The sequence below is a fragment of the Chelonoidis abingdonii genome, chromosome 4 (assembly GCF_003597395.2).
Source record: "Chelonoidis abingdonii isolate Lonesome George chromosome 4, CheloAbing_2.0, whole genome shotgun sequence".
In the NCBI taxonomy this organism is placed as follows: Eukaryota; Metazoa; Chordata; order Testudines; family Testudinidae; genus Chelonoidis; species Chelonoidis abingdonii.
In genome coordinates this window covers 98,477,063-98,498,566 of record NC_133772.1, presented here as the reverse complement: position 1 = coordinate 98,498,566, position 21,504 = coordinate 98,477,063, and the positions used below count along the sequence as shown (strand labels likewise).

The window sequence follows — 21,504 nt, the reverse complement described above, 5'->3', positions numbered from 1 at the left end:
TGAGAAGGAATAATGACAAGTCTGACTCCCAGATCACAATTAGCACAGTATATCAGATATACAAGGCAAAAGGATACCAAGGAAGATCCTCTCATTTTCAGTCACTGACTCTGTATCAGCTGCCAAATACATAACTGGGAATTGGAAGAAAATGAAGCCATAAGGCCAAAATCTCCTCTCAGTCACACCAGTGTAAACTTGCCATCATTCAATAGACTTCAGTGGAGTTATTTCAGACTGCCGCTGGTGGAACTGAGAGCCAACTGGAGCCCTTGTATGTGTAGTTCCTCCAGGAATGATTACATGCCTGATTGTGAATCAGATTGTATTTTCTTAAAAAAATAATCTTCCAAGTGGAACATTAGGGAGGGAATTCATGAATGTGTAACATGGAGATAAGAACATCACTCTTTCCCCAAGGTTTAGTTTTACAGGCTTTGCCTGAGGATAGGCTTTCTCTATAGTGCCTTGGAGACTCACGCTAAATCAAGAAAGCTAGCTGTACTATCCTGACCCTTAAACTCATTGAGGGTGAAATTCTAGCCCCACTGAATTCAATGGGAGTTTTGCCACTGACTTCAACAAGGCTGGGATTTCACATTTAGAGTCTGATCTCACTTCACCAAAGGCAAAATTCCCACTTACTTTACAGGGATCTGGTTTGGGCCCTTAGGGAACACCAGTAGTTCTGTATTGAGAGTTCTACAATGGATAGAAAGTCCAAAAATACTCTGTACTGTTTCTGGAAAACAAGTGGCAAATGCTGTGTTCTTTGACAATGAGAATTTGAATAAGCACTGTGAAAAAAAGGAGACTGTGTCCCCTGTTATTCTGATTGATTACATGTGTGTTATGACTACTCAGGTGAATAACTGTTCACCAGCATTGGAAAGGGAGGGGGTCACAATCTGGCCAGGAGTAAGAAATTCAGGATCTGATCTGAAGTCAGTGTATCCAGTGCAAAACTAATGTAAGAAATTTCCAAGACTGTATTGGAGCTCATGTACTGATCCTCTGAACAATGGCTGAAAATGACAACTGGTCTAGTGTGCCCAAACCTTAGCATTCCAGTCATTACTATCTTCTGTGAGCTGCTTGTTGTTGTTATTAGATGTCAGAAAACACTTTAGATCTGAGAAAAAACAGGACAGTATTTTGAAACAAAATCTTTATTTTTCCTCCAAAGGCGGAATGTGTCATTTATCCTCAGGCACTGTCCATAGAAATATTAACATTTTAAGACAGGCTTGGCCCAAATCAAGCAATGTACACCTTGATGTTTAATGAAAATATTCAACATAATCAAGATCAACTCTTCTCTTCACTCTTTTCTGGGTGGAATACATGCTTTGATATCAACTGATCACTTATAAAGGACTAGCTCAGCCAGCATGCTATATGAATAACTTCCTTTTCAGGTAAATCCTCTACAGGTACCAGAATCAGAGCTGGAGTCTTCTCCCCTAACTGATCTTCTAGGTAATCTTTCAGTCCTAAAACAGGAACAAAATGAATGATGAATACCTTCTGGTTTTTGTGTTATAGTCATTAAACAAATGCATTTTATACTGTAATAAGTGTGTTGTCTTAAAAATGATTTACATATACACTTAAACAAATCACTAATTTGTAGGATTCTGAATATCATGGAATCATAAAATATCAGGGTTGGAAGGGACCTCAGGAAGTCATCTAGTCCAACCCCCTGCTCAAAGCAGGACCAATTCCCAACTAAATCATCCCACCCAGGGCTTTGTCAATATCTCAAATAGCAAAGGTAACAGAGGTACTTAGCACATTGCCGAGTTACAATTTACCGTTACCTAATTTGTCACTTGGGGTGGTGATATGGGAGTAAGTTTAAATTCAGTTACTGTATGTTCTGAATGTCTCTTTTACTCTTCATATTTGAATATTCAGCACACAGCTCTCTATAGCAACCAGGTCAAATTCTGCTCTGTGCTGCACTGTGTTAAATGTTGCACTGATGTATCCTGGAAGAAATGTGCCCCACTGATTTTTTTTTAAAGTGTTTGCAAGTCACCTTTAAAATCAACAGAAGTACTGTATACCTTTACTGCTATCAAATCAAAGAAATGTAACAAATTACGTTAGATATTTTGCATCTCCTTATGGAACTGTCCTATAAAATGTAATGGGGGTAAAGCCTCTAAAAGTCCAGAGAAGAGCAACAAATATGATTAGAAGTTCGGAGTTAATGATTTATGAAAAGATTAAAACAACTAACCACAGAAACTGAAGACTAAGAAAGGATGTGCCAACAGTCCACAAAAATTTAAAGGGTACAAACATTGTGGAGGGAGTGAAATTCATGGGGTGCATAGAGAGAGGTCTCATTAGAAGGCTAATGGAATGGAACTAAGGAATGGCAAATTCAGGCTGAATATCAAGAACATCACATATAGCTTTGCTAACGAAGTGGCAGAAGCCCTGTCATACAGCACGTTTAAAACTTGATTGGAAAAAGTGCTAAAAATTATACTGAAGGAATCGATCCTGGGCTGCAGGGTTTAGGTTTTAATAGGCCTTTTCTGTCTTTAACTTCTGTGATTCTACTGACACTTCAGCACATTAAAAATTCTTGACTAGATAAACAATGTAAAGAGGGCAGAACTTAAAAGTTTTATGGCTTTTCCCACTGAATGTGAGGCTGTGAATATATAGTTCAATCAAAGTGTTAACATGTACTCAGTGAAATTCTGGCCCAACTGAAATCAATATGAGTGTCACCACTGATTTCGGTAGAGTCAAGATTTCACCTATTGCTTTTACTGAACAGTAACAGAAGGAATACATCTTAATATCTTTCAACAGGGATGTTACCATATAAATGTTGCAACCAGAGGAACAGACTAAGACTACTAAAATGCTGCTGTGTTATTTTGCATTGAAAATTGTTGACGTTAGAGATGAACGTTGACAGAGGTGAACCTAAGATCAATATTCACCGCAGGGTCAAAGGACTTCATGTTCTGTGTAATAAGCAACTCAATCTATGTATCACCACAATTCAGTAGCAACACACTGATTAAGGGTCAGTTGGCATTTCTATTCCAAACTCTGATTTTTGAGTGACTTCATAGCTATGCTGGCTCAAAAGGCATTGGGTCAAAGTATGCAGAAAGTCGTCAGCTCAAGGAAAAAAAAATACATTTTAAAATAGGCTATTTTTATTTTATTTTTGGTTTTAAGACAGTCAGAAATCATTCCTTCTGCCACTTTAACTTTTCACAGGTTTGTAGTCCAGGGCTACCACCACAAAAAACCTGGGTATCATTTTCAAAACGGATATTTGGCAAGGAGGTAGTTCTCATAGTGAACTCAACTCTTTTGGTCCTTGGAGGTGACCCAAAATATTTACTTTGGAAAACTCTCTGGTGAGTTTTGAGTCAGAAAGGGCCACACTTTTGAAAGATGACTTTCCTTCCTGTTTGTGCAAATTGCAGTTGCAAAATCTGCACCCAAGTTTTTCACCTTCAGTTGAATTATGGCTGAAAATCTGGATACTTGGACCGCTCATTGTTCTATTACAGATGAAAATCAGGTATTTAGATGGGAAGTATTCGGTTTTGGATCTGTAGCTCATTTTGTCAGTCTAAAAATGTGGGGGTAAAAATCTGCAGGTGCAAATTTCACTGGCAGTATGGGAGGATGGACCTCATGCCTTTTAAAAATAAAACTGTAAGTCAATGTATGGGGGGAGAGAAGCACAGCGCTATGAGTGAAATTATGTCAGTTTAAACGGACATAGCTAATTCATTCAAGAATACAAAGGCTACATCTTTTATCTGTTATAAATAAAACAATAGTTGATCCTCTAAGTTCTTTCTTCTACTAATTACACCATTTTAATGATGTGGCACTAATAAAAACAAATCCTAAGGTTTTCAGCAACTACGCTTTAAGATAAATAACAACTCAGGTCAGCATTATTTATTATTTTTGATATTAAGTAATTCTTTGCTTAAATGGCTAAGATTTCAAGTAGCTTTTTGTCAATGCTGAATATTGAACCAATTGTTCACTTGCTTGTCGCTCCTGTAAATAAAAACATAGGGGAATGGTGGCCGATGGTTGTGGTGTGTGTATATGGGGAGGGGGAGAATGGTGGGCATGTGTATTCAGGTGGGGTTGGAGGAGGGGGCTAGAAGGAATAAATATACTTCAGCGATGATCTATGCTAGTCCAAACTGTCTTTTTAATGTGCCCTGCACCAGACTTATCAAGTCTGATAGAAAATTTAGTAATTTATTTCAGGCAAGGAGTTATCAAAGTGATAAATACTGTATTTTCATTTTCAGTCACATATAACTCTTCCCATTTCTACTTGGTGTTACCCCAACGCAGACGAGAGCCTAATTCTATGAGTGCTCTCCACACCCACTGTGCTCAACAAGAATTGAGGTATGGTTCCCAGACTGTCACCAGGAATTTTTCTACTTAAATCAGGAACAACTGAGGGACACATGAAAACACACAGGAAGGTGGACACAACTGGAAACTGAAATAAAATTGACTCATACCAACAAAGATATCAACCAGTGCTATTTGTTCTTATTGTCTTTTCGATAACAACAGGAGATAATTCAGAAAAATAGTGCAATGACCTTTCACACTGACCTTATACCCTCACATTTTACCTTGGCACTTTCCAACATTATAAGTTATTGCTTTTAAAGGTGGTCTTCATGCTAAACTGCTTCATGAATGCAACAGCATCCTTTTATGGAATCAGTCTAACTTTTACAAAAATAGTCTTTACACCTGCACTACAGTTGACTTTAGTAAGACCCTCAGATCCTCTTCTGCAGTCCTTACTTGTATGAGCTGAAGCCAATGAGACTGCTCACATGGGCAATGCTTGCAAAACCAGGGCCATTATCCTGATACTTTTAGTGGTAAGTACTCTCCACCAGCTCGTTATGGGCGAGAACTAGACTGCATTGAAATGGAAAATGGTAGCAGAAAGATCATGTGTTTCACCCAGAATATAACAATCTATTTGATGTTACAACTACACTCTTCCTTCACTTTGTAATCAAAAAGGTATTGTTACATCACTTAGTTCAGGTCTTTAAATCCCTGAGCTAATAAAACTCCATTGCTTCAGCTGTGTGGATTTGACATGAAGCATGTACTTTGAAGAGAAGCCTCAGAGGGGATCAGGTTCCTAACAGTTGACTATGAGTTCCAGTCCCACAAGATGTGCCCCTGGCATGCAGGGCACTTAACCCTTCGACCAGTACCAACATGACTATTCAAAAAGTATTGATGTCCCTAAATCCCTGGCAGATTGCAGACAGTTCTTGTCTCCCTTGAAGCCAAAGCATATGGCCACTAATGGGATGGATTAAAAAAAAAATACATACACACATTCAGTCTTTGCCACATGAATGTAAAGCCACAGAAATGGTAGGTGGTGATTGAACTGGACTGAATACTGTTAAATACATGATTAGCCTCTTGTTATGGATCATTTCCATTGATCTATATCTGGTTTCACCGCACAGTTTAATTAAAGCTGTCTGGAACAAGCCTGTTCCCTAAATGAGCAGGCAGTGCAATGAAAAGCTGAAACATGAGGAAGCTTGAGGCCTTTAAAAAAAGATCCAAGTGACTGTCTTTATGGCTAACAACAGTAGAAGGGAAGGAAAATACATTTCAGAAAATTAATGTTTTACTGCTGTTTTGTACCAGAGCTATGTGTAAGAGAAATCAATTAATTTTTTTCCCAAGTTTGTTCTTAAAATAATACAATGTGTTTTGGGTAAATGCAGAAGTTCAAAACAAAAATGTGTACAATCTACTTGCTTGATTTGGGCTAAAATCCTCTTGCTCAGAATAAGCACTGAGCCTATTAAATAAAAACACCTTGACAGAAAAATCTGATGAAAAATAATAACGAAATAAAAGCAAACTGTTTCCTAAAAGATGATCTGCAGTGATTTTCTCCTGCAAAATTCTGGTTTTCTAAGGAAAAATCTGGACATTTTATATACTTTGATACTTCGGTTTTCAATAGCTCTTTTATTATCTCTTTTCCTTCACCATCCTAATGATATTTTTAAAATCAGTCGTGTTGGACATTCCCCTTGAAAAGTATATGGGCCAGGTTTTCAAAAGAGCTAAGCTCCCGACAGCTGGGGGCAGATTTTTGAAAAAACTCTGCTCCCATTTTGGTACCTAAACAAAGTGTTCAAAAGGACTAAGCACCCTGCAGGTGGATGGAAAATCTGGCCATAAATACATTGCTGTATGTTCTTATATTTTTATTTCAGGCTTTTAAAGTTGGGATCTGGCAATCAGGAACATTGAAGCAAATACTAGGAGAAAAGAGGATCTGACAATTGCTACACATGGAGAAATGCGATTGGCGCACAGGCCTGGGTGCCAGTAACTACTGATTTCTTATCCCAGTTATAATACCAATTATCCTCGGCCTTTGTGCAAGTCACAAGGTCTCTTTGTATGTTTCTCATCTGTAACATGAAGCTAATGTTGATTTACCTACCTCTCATGGGAGTTCAGTGGTTAATAATGGTTTGTAAAGCACTGTATATGTGATTATTATTATTAAAACTATAATTTTACATCAAACTGCTTTACATATTTTAATGTGTATATTTGGCACTCATGAGTGGGGCAGGTTTGGCACAGTGGAGGTATCTAGGTGCTGTGCAAGCTTCTTCATACCATACTGCTAATGCACTTCAATTCTGAACTTCAACCACCCTGGTGTTCCCTGCCTGGGACTCTGCTCTAGATCAGAGGCTACTAATCATGTTGAATTGTTAGGTCATTTTCTGATGTGGTGGTGTGACAAATGTCCACCAGGGATTAGGGTGAGGCTGCAAACTCATTTTTAGTGGGAGCTACAGTAAATTAGGATTTAAGAGTAGGATGCCTGAAGTAAAAGCATCAATCAACTTGCCATCTAACTTAAAAATCCAATCTATGTTGTGAAGATTTCACAAGTTGCTTCAAAATTGCTATCATGTTTTTCTACACTAACATTTCATACATGATACATTTTCAAAAGTATCAGGTCTATTTACAAAAATGCACATGCAAAAAAGTAAAGCTACAACTGCAGATATAGTTAACCGTAATTATATGTGGAAATGGGTCTATATCCGTACAAATAGCCGGGCAGATGCCAGAACAGCCATTTAGAGATGCATCTGTCTGTTTTCATGAATGCAAATATGTAGCCCTTAATATATTGTGCTTTTGAAAAATTATCTCATCACATTTTTATTTATTTCTTGTCTATGGACCCATCGCACTTGTGTAGATTCTTGCTGCTACGAAGTTTTCTTATTAAACCTGTTTCAATTAGAACAAATATATTTCCTTTTCACATAATCATATGGCAGATGAGAATAAATTTTCAACAGGAAGGACCAGGGTAAATTCTCAGAGCTGCTGCACTAGTGATTCAACTTATTCCCAGTTCAAAAGGATTGTCTATCTTCTGTTTGTACAACACTGTGCCTAATGAGGCAACAATTGTCACTGTGCCTTTTTTGGGCACGACCAAAATGCACATATATTATTATTATATGGGACCACAAGGGTTTTATGAAGAGAAGGGGAGGTGGCACAGAAAGACAAATGATTCTCTGTCCTCCAAAATGTCCACTGAACAGCTGAGGGTTTCATCCTGCCCACACTGCATGGGCTCCATATCCATCCACAAAACAGTGGGGGGAACAAGGGCCAACATCAGAGGGTATCACTGCTCTCCAGCACTGAAGGACCTTAAAGGTGGCCTCCAGTCTGACCAACTTCTTTTCCATTCTGCTGAGATGGTGGTAGCAGAGAAGGGGCATGCTCAAGGATGGGGCGGGTGTGAACATTTACAAGGATCTTGCTCTCCTAGAGCTGAGTCACTTGGCTGAGAAAGTGGGATTTTTTGTAGCTAATAAATTTTTCATCATATTAAAGACATTGAACAGAAAAAAAAAGTTATTTTTAGAGTTGGTTCAATTGTGGGCCTGTCAGCTTTGGCAATGCATCTCTTTTATCAGGCTGCCAAGTTAATTTGTTTTGTTTTTAGGGTAAAGTTTGCTTAAAGACCAGTTTCAGAGAAGTTACTGACTGGAGGGTGTTAATTAGTGCTTTGCAGACTCTGCAGGGTTTGGTTTGTGATTATTTTCACTTATTCAACCCTGTAATTCAAGTCACAAGGAGATGGTAGGGAACCAACCCTGTTCTATTCATTTGAAGGCTTGATTGTGACTAACTCAAACCTCTGAGAGAATCTCTGTTCTCTCCCTCCTCCTCGGGGGCCCTAGCTCTGTCCCTCTTCCAGACAAAATTAGTATAGCACTTACACTTATGTAGAGTTGTACAATTTCAATGTTATGCACCACGATACACCCTAAGAACATCCTCTGATGATGTTTTCAGGGGAAGTGGTCCTTATCCATAGATCTTCAAGAGGGTGCCATGTAAAAGCTTCTCTCCTCTTGTATTTTTGTGGGGGTGTAGTGGTATAACTGTAAGACCAGGCCACTGTCCTACCGCTTCTAGGGAGGAGTGGGTCAGCGAGTGACCTGAGCCCACCCTCAAGGGGAGGAAGGGAAAGAAACACTTTTCCATTCCTGCTGCTGCCACACTAAACACAAGACCACACAGTAGTGTGAGGCACAGGAAGCAGAAATGCTGAAAGAGACAAACAAGGAGAAGAATAACAAAGGATAGTACAGGGTGTGCGTGAAACTTGGAGAAATGGGATGAGATAAGTGAAGGGATGTGAATATCAAGAAAAACATCCTGACAATGAGATCTACTAGTATGTGGAGGAAGAAACCAAGTCACATGGGACATTTAAAATTAGAGTTGACAAAGTACTAAATGATATACTACAGAGAACATTCCTACATTGGGGGAGGATTAGACTAGTTGGCCTAACAGGTCTTTGCCATCTCTAATTCCTATAATACACTGGCTTGAGGAAGAGAATGAGGCTGGCAATAGGAGGAAGAGCTTGAATAGAGTTCCATGAATTCCTCTGCTGTCTGATATCCTCTCCCCAAGTACACAGACATTGAGATTTGATACGAATATTTCACAAAGTTCTAATATCAATGTGCCAGATGCATCTACAGTGCTGTAGGAATAAGAAAATCAAGCAAGATAACCAAAATAACACATTTTTCATATGGATATTTTTAACAATTGTAATTAGAATCTCAAATAACATTCTTAAGATATTTAGCTCTCTCTGAATATATGTAAAACCATCTTCCGTAACACACACAGCTAGTCAAATTAGGTATTTTATCATGCACATCAATGGCAGGTCATGGAAAGAAATGTGACTCTTTTAAAGATAAACAAATGCTTGCTGAGCTCCTCTGCATATTAGTTATGGCTATTTTTTAGTAGACAAAATTAAGTTCGAGCTTTGATAATCAGTTTTTCAAGCTGCTGCCTGTAGTTTAGAAAATAGCACAGCAACAGCATGTAACAGTCTTTGCTGGTATTCTTCGTTATTCCATATTTAGCATTGTCCTACATAAAAGTACTGTAAATAGTCAGCCTACACAAGGTTAAAAATGTGCACTCCTGTTTAAAATGTCATTAGCCTTCTACACTGAATAAAGAAAGACTTAAACATTCCCTCCCAATACTCCCAGAGAAGGCTAAATATAATTTCCAGGGGAAAGGAGGAACTGAACTTTAGTGAGTATGATTGTTCCAGGAGCACCAGAGCTGAAAAGTGAAAATTTCCATTTTTTCTAAAGGCATGACAGAGTGCAGAAATCACAAGCTTATTTTCTTTGTATACCACCTTCCAGTGGCCTCAAGACCTATATAAGGTTCTCTCTCTTTAACAGAAATATGGTTACTGAACTTCTAAGCTGTGTTTAGTCTCTGGGGAGGAAAGGGCATAATGCTACCAAGTTGGGATGAGGTATGAATGGAGACAGATTATTACAAACCTATACAATAGTAAGGACCAATTTTTCAGTGAGCATCCAAAAATCACTCGCAGTATTTGCACCACTTGTTTGCTCACACAGAAATCTGAATTCGCCTGTGCAGGTGAAGCAAGCTGCATTACTCACCACTGGTTCACACACACAACTACCATGCAAATATTGTGGACATATTTTTAGCAATAAGTTGAAAATTTGACCCCCAAATTATCAAATGAAATAGCACATGTGCAGTGATGATAACACTTGCTTTTTCACCTCTGGCTGAGTTACAACTGCTTACCACTGCCTAGAATCTCAGAGCACTGACTGACACAGAAATTACCTGGAACAGATTTGCAAAATCTGGGACAGCTGGCAGCTATGCCCTTTAGGTAAGGGTTGGGGAACACTGGTGGGGCACTGTGTAGGAAGCTCTGCTTTTGCCTGCTGGTAAATCAAGGACTTTTATCTCCAGAACTGTCAATCTGGCACCTTTCACAAGTGTTAAATTCACTTACATATTTTTTAAAAGAAGCTGTCATGAGACATACTGAAGCAAATATGTCCTTCAGTGGTTACACATGGACTGAGTTGTAACAGTGTTTGTTAAGTGCTTTGACATCCCAGGATGATATGTTCTGTATAAATTCAACATTTGTTGGTTTGTTCATCCACTTTGCTAAGTACTCTCTAAAATCTGTAGTCTTTGGAAACTTCAGACTGGAGATAATGTGATCTAAATTGGTCCACAAGAGATTCATGTGTAACTCTGGCAAAAATTACATGCATGTATTTAGTGGTAGACTTTGGTCTGCAAACAACAGAAAAAGTGTCTGAAAAATATTTTATGGTTCAACAAAACTCTTTTCAATTGTTACAGAGAGGACCATACATGACAAGCTGTACAAAGAACATCTTGTACTCTTCAAATTAATAGGTGATAATGTAAAATAATACTGATAAAGCAACACTTTTTAGTTATTATGCCCGAGCCTAAGGTAGTATACATTAGAGCTACACTGATTTACACCATCAAATGAACTGGTCCATTATCTAGAGTTCATATTTATATATAGTGCCATGTGAAAGCTAGCGAAGTTATTTCTAGATGTTTACTGTTTTGAAGATTTAAATCAATCTACTGCACTAGAATAAAGAGTATACAATGACAAACCAAATAAAACTACACTGGAGCATGTAAAATACACGATTAGGTTGTTGCAGTTATTTTCTTTTGATCCAGATCTGGCTGCATGGCACAGTTTAATCAAGGTTTTCTGGAAAGGGGAATGGATGGCTCAGGAGATTGGTCCTGGAATACATAGCCTTCCATCAAAGCCAGAATCAGGCTGTTAGGGATTGAATTTGTTACTACTGTATCTTATGACTTACATGAAGTAAGTTGGAGAAATCTTGATTAAGTTACTAGTGAGAGTAGGCAAATATTTCCTAAATACAACCAATATTTGAGTTTGGATAAATAGATCAATTACTGTCCAGCACAGCTTGAGCACCTGGGTCCCGTCTTGCCCCCCATAATAAAGGAAGGGGATGCAGAGAGAAAAAAGATCTTTAGCTCTCATCTTATGGCCTCCAGGGAGGGGGAGTGAAAAATCACTGCACTGGCATCCTCCATGGAAGGAAGGGGAAGAGCAGTACAGATCTCACACACTTCATCAAAGGCTAGGACAGGGGAAGTCCCTCCTTGGCTTCCAGTAAGGTGAGACCTATTAGTTAGACATATACTTGGGGGAATGGGATAGGGACAGGTATACTACTGAATCCAAAACCAGCCAAATACCTGGGGGTGGCCTGAATTTTCACCAAGTACTGATTGCTGAATTGCCAAATGCTGGGCTGTATTCACATACCTAGCTCCAAATTATTAGTAATATAAATTGTAAGACAGTAGTGCCTACTGGTGCCATTGTGTTAGGCACAGAACAAACACACAGAAAACACAGTTCCTGCCCCAAAGTAAGAGAGGGTGGGAGAAAGCAAGTATCATCCCATTGACATATGAGGAACTGAGACACAGAAAGATTTCCCAAGATAACAAACGAAGTTTGTGGAAAGCCAACAGCTGAATCCACATCTCCTGTCCCCGGCCAGTCTGCTACATAGAAGACTGTCCTTTCTCTCCTGATTGATAACCTACGTGTCATCTTTGCTGACAGTCTCAAGAGAATGGTTAAGGACCTTGGGCCTGAACTACCTCGGCTCCAGACAATTATCTGTTCTATAATCTTATGAGAGCTTAGAAACCTAGTATTATTATATATCAAATATTAGATTACACAACAAAAGGGTCTACAACTGAAGAAAATGTGTAACAAAAAAGTTAAGAAAAGACAAGCTCCCTATAAAGTTGCAGTTATAAAAAAGATTAGCACCATATTGTATGGATCTCAGTCACATTTTAAAAAAAGGACTTCTGTGAAGAATCTTTTAGCATTATTCAAATTATACTATCTGGCATAATTTTTGCAAACTGGTTTGATTTGTAGCCACATGTATGAGAAAATTAACTACACTATCATAAACAAAGTATTCTGAAAACAGATGCAAAAAACTGTCTGGAACTGACCTAACTCCCTAAGGGCTCTTTTCAGCACAGAACACAATTTCCACACGTGCTGCTTCTGTGACTCAGCATCAACAAAGATAAAGCAACATCAAACTGTTTCATGACACTGGCCCAACAGAATTACCAGTTCTCGAGCCTTAAGCCACATCTCCACGAATAACTGTAAGTGGACGTTAGCTCAAATGGATATTGGATTAATGAAACTAAGAATGCTCTGAAAGAAAACTGATGCGACGTTCTAATCACTTTTAAGAAACATGAAGAATGAGTGATGGAGAGATGACCTTTATCTTGGCTAGGAAGATTCCCCCACAAACAGAAACTCAAGCCATGAGGCACAGTGAAATAAGATTTTGTAATGTTCTTCTACCTACTTTCTGAAAAGATGTGATCTATGGTCCAGTATCTGGTTTTACCAATCTAGCAGTACTGCTAGAGGGTACTAAAGTGTCCAATAAGAGATGTCAGTTTCAAAGCAAGCAAAGATGTCGATGTAACCCTCTCTTTGGTCAGCATTGATACTATATGCCATGGGCCTTAACTTGTCAGTGAACATCAAACCATCTTGTATTACAGAACATGGTAGTGAGAAGGACAATCTACAGAAGGCCCTGAAATCATTTCAGAATGGGCTGGGTTTTCCATAAAACACAACTTTATCTCAGCTGAATTAACTATGATTTTTTTAAAAAGTTTCTCTGGGCTCTTAAAGGTTTTTTTTGAGTTGTACTGAGCTAGAAAGAGTCATTGGAATGAGGTATACCTCCTTTTGCTTCTGCGCACAAGGCACACATGGAAAGAAAGCAGGGAATTTTTTGCCAAATCACTTTGCTGGACACAGTAACCTCATATGCAACCTGCCATGAGATCATCTGTGGTTATTAAAGCCCTAAAACTGAAAAAGTGAAACATGAAGAAACTTAAGACAGTTTTGTTTAGTTTTAAAAAAATCTACCTGTTTTTTTTTTTATTTCAAAGTACCAGAAAAGCAGAGAGAAAATAGTTAATAATATTAACTGGATCTGCACATGTGCAAGTCAAAGGCTCATGCAGAATAAATAAATCTTTGTAAGATGCTTTTTCTTCTAGTTTTAGCAACTAATTTAGGTAAATGTGCAATTTTCAACCGCTACATAGATCTGCATCCTGATTTTAAATTACTGGTTTCTCTCTCTACTATAAGCAATAAAACAAAATATTAAAGTAATAAACTATTTCTTGAAAATATAGACATTGGTTATTTATTCTTCCAGAGTTCCAGCTCTCTCTATCTCAGGGGAAATCTGGAAGTTTTAAAATCATTTACTGATCCTTAGCTTTGTCATCATTCTCTTCCCCTTTGACCTCTTAGACATATTTTGTTGCTGTAAGAACTCTACTGATTTGTTTGCAAATTATAAGTTCTATTGTGCCTTCCTTTTTCTCAAACCACTGGCCAGTATTTTTTAAAGAAACCCTCATTTTCAAGGCCTGCTGAAGATTTAAAATATGCTAAACTGGGCAAAAACTCTGTGGTAATCAGTACAATACATTTTACACTCCATCAGAACTATTTTTTTCTGCCTTTATGTCAATAAAATCTTTTCCCCTTTTTACAATGGTTTACAACTTAAATAATTTAATACAACAGTAGTTATATTTTTATTGCAAGCTTATAAAACTTGTACCGTAAGTCTCTTCCATGGAATGCATTAACCAAAAAACCGACAGAGGAGAAGGGGAGCTGATGATTACTAAAACTGTAATTCAGTCTTGAAATTCTGAACATGCCATAAACTGCTTCTGCTTCACTTGCATACTGTAGATACTGTCAGAATTTCTCCAATGAACTCCTTCATTGTATTTAATCTCTCCTTAGCTGTTATTTTACTGTATCTATTATAGAAACAAAAAGGACTTCATATTTCATACAGCACCTTCTGTAGAATGATCAGCTAGTGGTCCAGTGGAACAGGCACAGGAGTAAGAGTCAAGAGATACAGATTCTCTTCACAGCTCTGCTGTTGACGTGCTGTGAGACTTCAGTTAAGTCAGACAGGCAAGTTGAACAAGGTATTTAAGGATGCGCCTAAATTTACTCCCAATGACGTAAAGGTAGACGTGCTCAAGTGCCTTGCTGAAACAGGGTCTTGCTTTTCAGAAGTGCTGAGCACCTGCAGCTCCTGTTGCTTTCAGTTGTAGTTGGGGGTGTTCAGCACCTCTCAAAAACAGACCTTTAAGCTCTCTGGTGCCTCAGTATCCCAGCCTGTAAAATGAGGATAATAATACTTATCCACTTTTGTCAAGTGCTTTGAGATCTACAAAAGAATAGCAGAATCCAAGCACCAAGTATTATTGTTATTGTAAGTACCATAGGATCTCTGAGAGTTCATGCAAAGATATTGTTTGAGGGTCTTTTATGGGACTTTATATCAAAACAAATGGTTGTGTCTGTACATACAAAACACTTCACTATATTTGTAGGAATAAACACAGCCTGCCCCTGTTTAGATTCCTTTGCACACAATATTAATAAAAATAATAAATATTAATCTAATCTTTTGGTAAAAGGAAGTGTAATGCCCTAATGATTTGTAAATGCTAACAATTTGTGTCAGAAATACTGATTCTAGGCAACATATACATATTTATTTAAAATGTAAGGACGAAGGTAACTAAGGTTAACTCTGAAGTATATTCTTCATGGTTTTCGTTGTACGTGCTATTTTATTCTGCACAACAACAACATGGGAAAACCTTTGTACTAAGATTTTTAATAGGAATGTATAGTTTTTTCTAGGTACAGTATTTGAATTTCTAAAGCCAAATATGAGAAATGAATGACCTCAAAAATCATGTCTTGATGGGCTTGCAAAAATAAAATATATAATTAGTTCTATAATTGCAAAACTCAGTAGTCCTAATATTATTATTATACAGATCATTGTTTACTCCCTCTGCATATGTGATTAAGATATCACATAGTAGATGGAATCAAGCATTTTTAATTTTAAAACTGATATCTTGAGCAGAAATTCACAATAACTTACGCTGCTACCTTCCATCTCACCTCCACTCCCAATAATTTACAATTAATCCACACACACACAAAAATCTAAGTTTAAGAACTGCTGCCCTTCTGTCCAAAGTGCCACTTGCCTTCTGGAGTAAAAACAATACAGAAACACTTAAATATTCCTCTGCATATTCCCAAAGCAAGAATAAATTACTTCTTTGAGTGGGAGGATGGAGTTGAACTATTATGCTCGTGACTGCTGGGGAATCAACACATTCAGCTGAAAAAGTGGAATTTTCTATTTATTCACAAGCCTGATAAAGTGCAGACACACTGAAATTAGTTCTGCACACTGTCTCCTAATGATGTCAACCCCTGCCTAGATAGATCATACACTTTGTAGGGTGAAGGGTCACAGACACTGCTATGCTCTCTTAGGTTTGATTTTTTTCTCAATATGCTAATCATGCAATGTTCAGATGAATTATTGTGATCACAAGAATATTAGACACCTAGGTTAAACAACAAAAGTAACTAAAAGTCTCCCCCCCACCCCCCAAAAAAGTGTATGGGTAACATTAAGTTAATGGGTAGCTGGATACTGGACTGGAAGAATTGTGTGAAAGGAATCTTGGTAGTTTCAGTCCAGTTCATGGTGGATAAATTTTTGCTAAACAAAAATAATCCAGATCAGCTATAAAAACAATGAGCTGAAGATTACTGTGTAGCATGAAGGGCTGTATGAAATAACTTTCAGTGTCCAAACCAGAGGCTGCACAATGGATCAGTTGAATAATGTTTGACATTCAGTCACTAAAAGAGCTATATGTGAAGTATGTCACATTTACTTCTCTATTCATTTGACTAGCAAGCTTGGGACCCATTTATCAGTACTGATCATTTTCATTAGAATGATGCAATCTATGAGTCTGATTCTGTAACCCTCTGGTCACATGTATACTCCCAGTAGGTTCAGTGGGGTTACTCATGCTAGTAAGAAATTGTTTGTGGAAGTGTTCGACGATCAGCTCATAAATGCTTATAAGTGAGAAGATGCCCTTTTAGAATAGTTAATATTAGACCGATATAGATAAGGTTACAAAATATCTAAAGAACACTTTGGTCCCAAAATGAAAATGTTTAAAAGTCATGTGTTACCATTGGCTCCTTACTGTATAACAGATCCTGAAATCAATATGCTGCACTGGTTCAGTAAATGTGTCTCTTAACAAGTTAATAAAACAGTGATCCTTACATAGTCTTTCCATCAAACTTTCAGGGAAAAAATGAGAATATTAAATGCACTAGGATAGGGAAGATCTGCTCCATTTGCTCTGCAATGATAATCTGTTACAAAAGAGGATTTTTATTATTAATTCTTTGCCTTCTGGGGATATTATAATTTCCTAGAATGTAGAAATGCCTTAAGCACAGCAATTTGCTGAGCTAGACTGAATTTCAAAATGTTTCAAATGAGCTGATAAACAACTGCATAATTAGCCATTATTTGATCAAGACTGTACATTACAGATACCCAACCGAACGAGCCAATGGATAGGTAAATTGTGGATATTGTTTTAAAAACTAAGAGCCAGTATTATATTTTGACCCACATCACAACTTTTCTTGTAAAGAATTAAAAGCACACTTCTTATTTTTTCTTTAGAAATGCAGATTATTCTATCAACTAAATCCTTTGGGTCTTAATCATTAAACACATACTTCTGTGGATGAATAATGAGGAGTTTATGGACTGAATATAACTCATGCACTAAAAGCGATTAGATTGAAAGATTTTTTTTTTCAGTTAAGTAGTTACAAATCCACTGCATACACATTATACTCAAGACCTGATGTACTTTCTGGCAAGCTGGACACGAACTCATTTGCAAGGTCCTTGGATTCTATAGCACTTTGCTGAGGCAGTTTCACTTTTGTTACAAAATGGAGGTTTTTCACGATTACAAGAAGGAATAGTTCAACCATTATAGTATAAAATACATACAATATTTATAATGACTACACTCAACTCCAAGAAGAATGTCAAGATGGCAATGGAGGTTTTGGCAACTAGCTAGGGGACTTTTGAGGGGTCAGTTTGAGACTGTGGAATAAGCACCCTAGCTTGGCTTGTCTCTGCTAAGTCTTCTTATAACCAAACTATTTAAGTATAGCTAATATACAGCTAACATTAGATCTGTGGTTAGTAATGTTAGTATATTTAGATCTATGTTTCTCCTTGCCACTCCTGCTTCCCAAGAGGTATTAATATAATTTGATGTGAGCAGGAATCTTCCACACAATGTTTTCAGTTGAGGAGAAGTTTAAAAGGAAATGGATCAGCTGTATGGTTACGATCAGAAAAGTGACTACATAAAAATGGAACCTTTTTACTCAACAGATCTGCTCCTTGTGTGGATTGTATTTGGCTTGTCTCTGCTAACTTTGAAAGCCTTTAATGAAAGACTGGTCCTTAAACTTGTCACTGTGGCAGGACTAAATATTGCCCAACTTGGACCACAGGCCAAACTTAATGTTAAGGGGTAAAAAGAAGGAAGCATCTATCTGACAGAGTGATTACATTAAAAAAAGAGAATTGTTTAAAGCTATTCAGAAATGTGGAATATTAGCAGTAGCCCTGGACACAGGTGGACATTAGTGGAGACAGGTTAGCTAGCAGAGTTTAGGTGGGGCAGTCAAAGGTGCTTGAGAAAGGCAATTAGATACCACCCTATATATGTAATAGGTATGTGTGCAAACATACACACACTTTACAGGTAAAAATATGTTGTTACTCTTTTCAGCACTGCAGAACCAATTCAGCTAAGAGGTAGTACATCAGAATCTATGCTGGCCCACACAAATATTATCTAAGGGCCACAGTATCTCCTCAGCAGGCAGATCTCACCCTGCCTTAATGGCTAATGAAAGTGCTGCCTCAGTTACACTTTCACCCTCACTTAGTGGAATCCTCTGGAAAACCCTCTGTTGGAGCCCTATGAGGTAGGTGCTCACAGAGCTTGGGAGGTGGAAAGAAGCTTTTGAGAGGGAAAGAACTGGCACTTTCTTCAGTACCTTCTCCTGTACCATAGACTCACATGGAAAATCCATGTAGACCCTTGAAGTTAAATCAAGTTGGAGATGTATTAACTCTCTCAAGATAACCTCTACTGAGCAGCCTCAAGAGGTCCCAGCATATAGCAGCAAAAGCTCAAGGAGTCATGATGATAGGTGTGGGGAAGTAGTAGAACTGCTGAAAGAAAGCAATCCATACAGACAGGTCATCTTGCTTTGGGGAACTCTTGCCTCTGGATCCCACCAGGATCTGAGGGATTGGAAGGCCTCCTCTAAATTTAATGCCCTCTATAAGCCCTTATCTGTAAGAGGGACTAATGAGGTTAGTCTTGCAGAGGCTTCCTGCCTCTCTGGCCCCAGCGCTTTCTCTGTAAAAGAGATGCTGTAATCTTAAGCTCCATTTGCAGAATTGTGTTGAGTAAGGCTGCAAGCTCTCCAAAGCACGGACCCTGTCTTATCTATATGTATTGTGCCTAGTACATTGTTGGCACCACACCATATAGCTAACCTAGCTAAGGTATTTATGTAGCACCTACAACTGTTTCAGCTAAGTGATGCACAAAATTAAGGAGCGTAAGAGCACAGATCAAAAAGAAGAATGAGATGTAGTGTATACTGAAGCCTTTAAAAAAATTCCAATAAATACATACTTATAACAACATTCTCACCTGCTGCCTGAAATGCTTAAAACTGCAGTGTGGAACATGCTACAGTACAACAACTGAGATGTACTCCTTCAGTTTTAATAATGCTATCTGGCATCCAATTAATCCCTAATACCATTTTATCCTTTGTGGAATTTTGAAAGAAGTAAAATGTAAAACAGTCAAAATAGTTAATTGGACCCTTGGGGGGTGGGAGGAGGAACATATGGATGAACTATTTAACTTTGAAAAAATGGCTATGATGAAGAAACTATAGTATTTCTCATAAAGCTTTTACCAATGTGGGTTTAATGTATAATATGAAATATATTAAATGCAAAAACTAGTATTAATGAAATTCAGAGGCTGAGAAAGCAAGCACTCAAAAGTCAGGAAATTCTAAACGTTAAAAGTTGTTCCCAGATTAAATTTGGAAACAATGACCATTCTGCATATTTTATGGTATACTTTAATTGCAGGGTATAATGCCGTTAACCAAAAAAATAGAAAAGAAAATGCTACATATTGTATGGTAATGCTGTCCTCAGTTACCCAAATGGAGAAATTGGCCAACGGTGGGGTGGTGTCTCTGAGTAACCGATGTGGGAACAACCTTAACTTTTGGAATTTGCTGACTTCTGATTCCTTTATTTCTAAACCCTACCACTGCAGTGATGTTAGTTTTTTGTTATTTAATTTCCCTCTTAAAAAGAAAAAAGAAAGAAAGAAAGAAAGAAAGAAGTGATTTATCCGCTATAGTTGTGTACTGTGCTATTTTTACCAGTGATACTGATAAGATGTTTTAAACAGATGCTACTTGGGTAGCACTTGTTGCTAAAGTAATCTAGAGCTCGGCCTGGACTAAAGGAGTTAAATTCTGGCCCTATTTTAAATCAATGGCAAAACTCCCATGAACTTCAATAGGACCAGGATTTCAACTAAGAGGCACAAGAACGCTCCCAAGAATGTACAATAAAGCTCACAAGTACTGTAGGCTAATTCTGCAAACCTTATTCAGATCAACTTACTATTGACTCAGCCGGTGTCAGTGGGAGTTTGGCTTGTGAAGAAACTGCAGGATTTAGTATTAGTCCTTGCTTAATTTGATTCATGTGTATTGTGTGTGTGCGCGCAATTTCCCTTCATCTATTTCAGTAGTCCCCAACCTTTTTCATCTGGTGGGTGCCAGACGATGAGCCACGGAGGACTGTGGCAGCAGACGAGCATCCGCCGAAATTCCACCGACAAGCGGCAACGTCAATAAGCGTCGCCACTGAAATGCTGCCAAAAAGCAGTGTCATCCAGAAGTGTCACTGCCGAAACACCACCAAAAATCAGCGGCATTTCAGTGGCGAGGCTTCTGTCTGATGCAGCTTGTCGGTGGCATTTTGGCAGATGGTTGTCCGCCAGCCAGTACCCAGGTGCACTTAGACGCCCTGGCGGGCGCCATGGCACCCACGGGCACAGTGTTGGGGACCTCATATCTATTTCCTTTACTTTAATCCATCTTCATGAACAAAAGGACTCTCAAAATTACGGTTCATGCCAGTTTTCCTTACCCAAAAATAGGACAATACTGGCTAAGACTCTTGCTGCTCTGTTACAATTTGATCCTGTAGTCTTCATGTAGACAAAACTTTTACTGAAGTCAATGGGACAGATCCTGTGATGTGTTTAAAATGTGCTCAGCACATCATAGGAAGAGAATGCAGAAGGATGGCTTTCAGCAACTTCTATGCCTCTCTGGGACCATCTAGTTATCATTTGGTCTCTGTCTTAAGCAGAGCAGGACCAGGCTGGCTGTGAACAGACCCTAAGGTATGAACCTGTCACTTGGATCTCTGGGAAATCATGCCCACTTTTCCTCTACACTGGGGCAGGGCGGACATGGTAGGAGATGATGTATGTACATTAATAGTGGTTTCCCCTGAACAGGGAGAATCCTTCCAAAGCTGGATCCACCAGGTTTATGGCTGTTTTGTGCTAACAGTCTTGTGCAAAGTGACTACAACACAGCTGAAAATCTGGGCCAAGGACTGAGTTCTTAAGGAAAATATAATCCGACTTCACTGATTGATGTCATAATGAACAGCATCTCTCTATATTAACATTAAATTGTGATCATAGACAGGAAACAGCTGAGCAGCAGTTATTATTCTACCTCTTCATCTATGAGAAAGTAAATTAAAAATGCATCCCATTATAAACCAGATTAAAGTGGAAAACAATTCTCTTAATACTTATTAAAAAAAA

At 38.2% G+C, this 21,504-nt stretch overlaps 1 protein-coding gene across 1 annotated transcript in view; it reads right to left on the bottom strand.

Annotated features, from left to right (window-relative positions):
* Positions 1–1,159: 1,159 nt before the first annotated feature.
* Positions 1,160–21,504, bottom strand: part of DPH6 (diphthamine biosynthesis 6) — a 435,665-nt gene continuing 415,320 nt past the window's right edge. Inside the window, exon 15 of the mRNA XM_075065492.1 lies at positions 1,160–1,493. Within this exon, the coding sequence (XP_074921593.1) occupies positions 1,378–1,493 (116 nt within the window). The 3' untranslated portion in view covers positions 1,160–1,377. The remainder of the gene's footprint in view (positions 1,494–21,504) is intronic.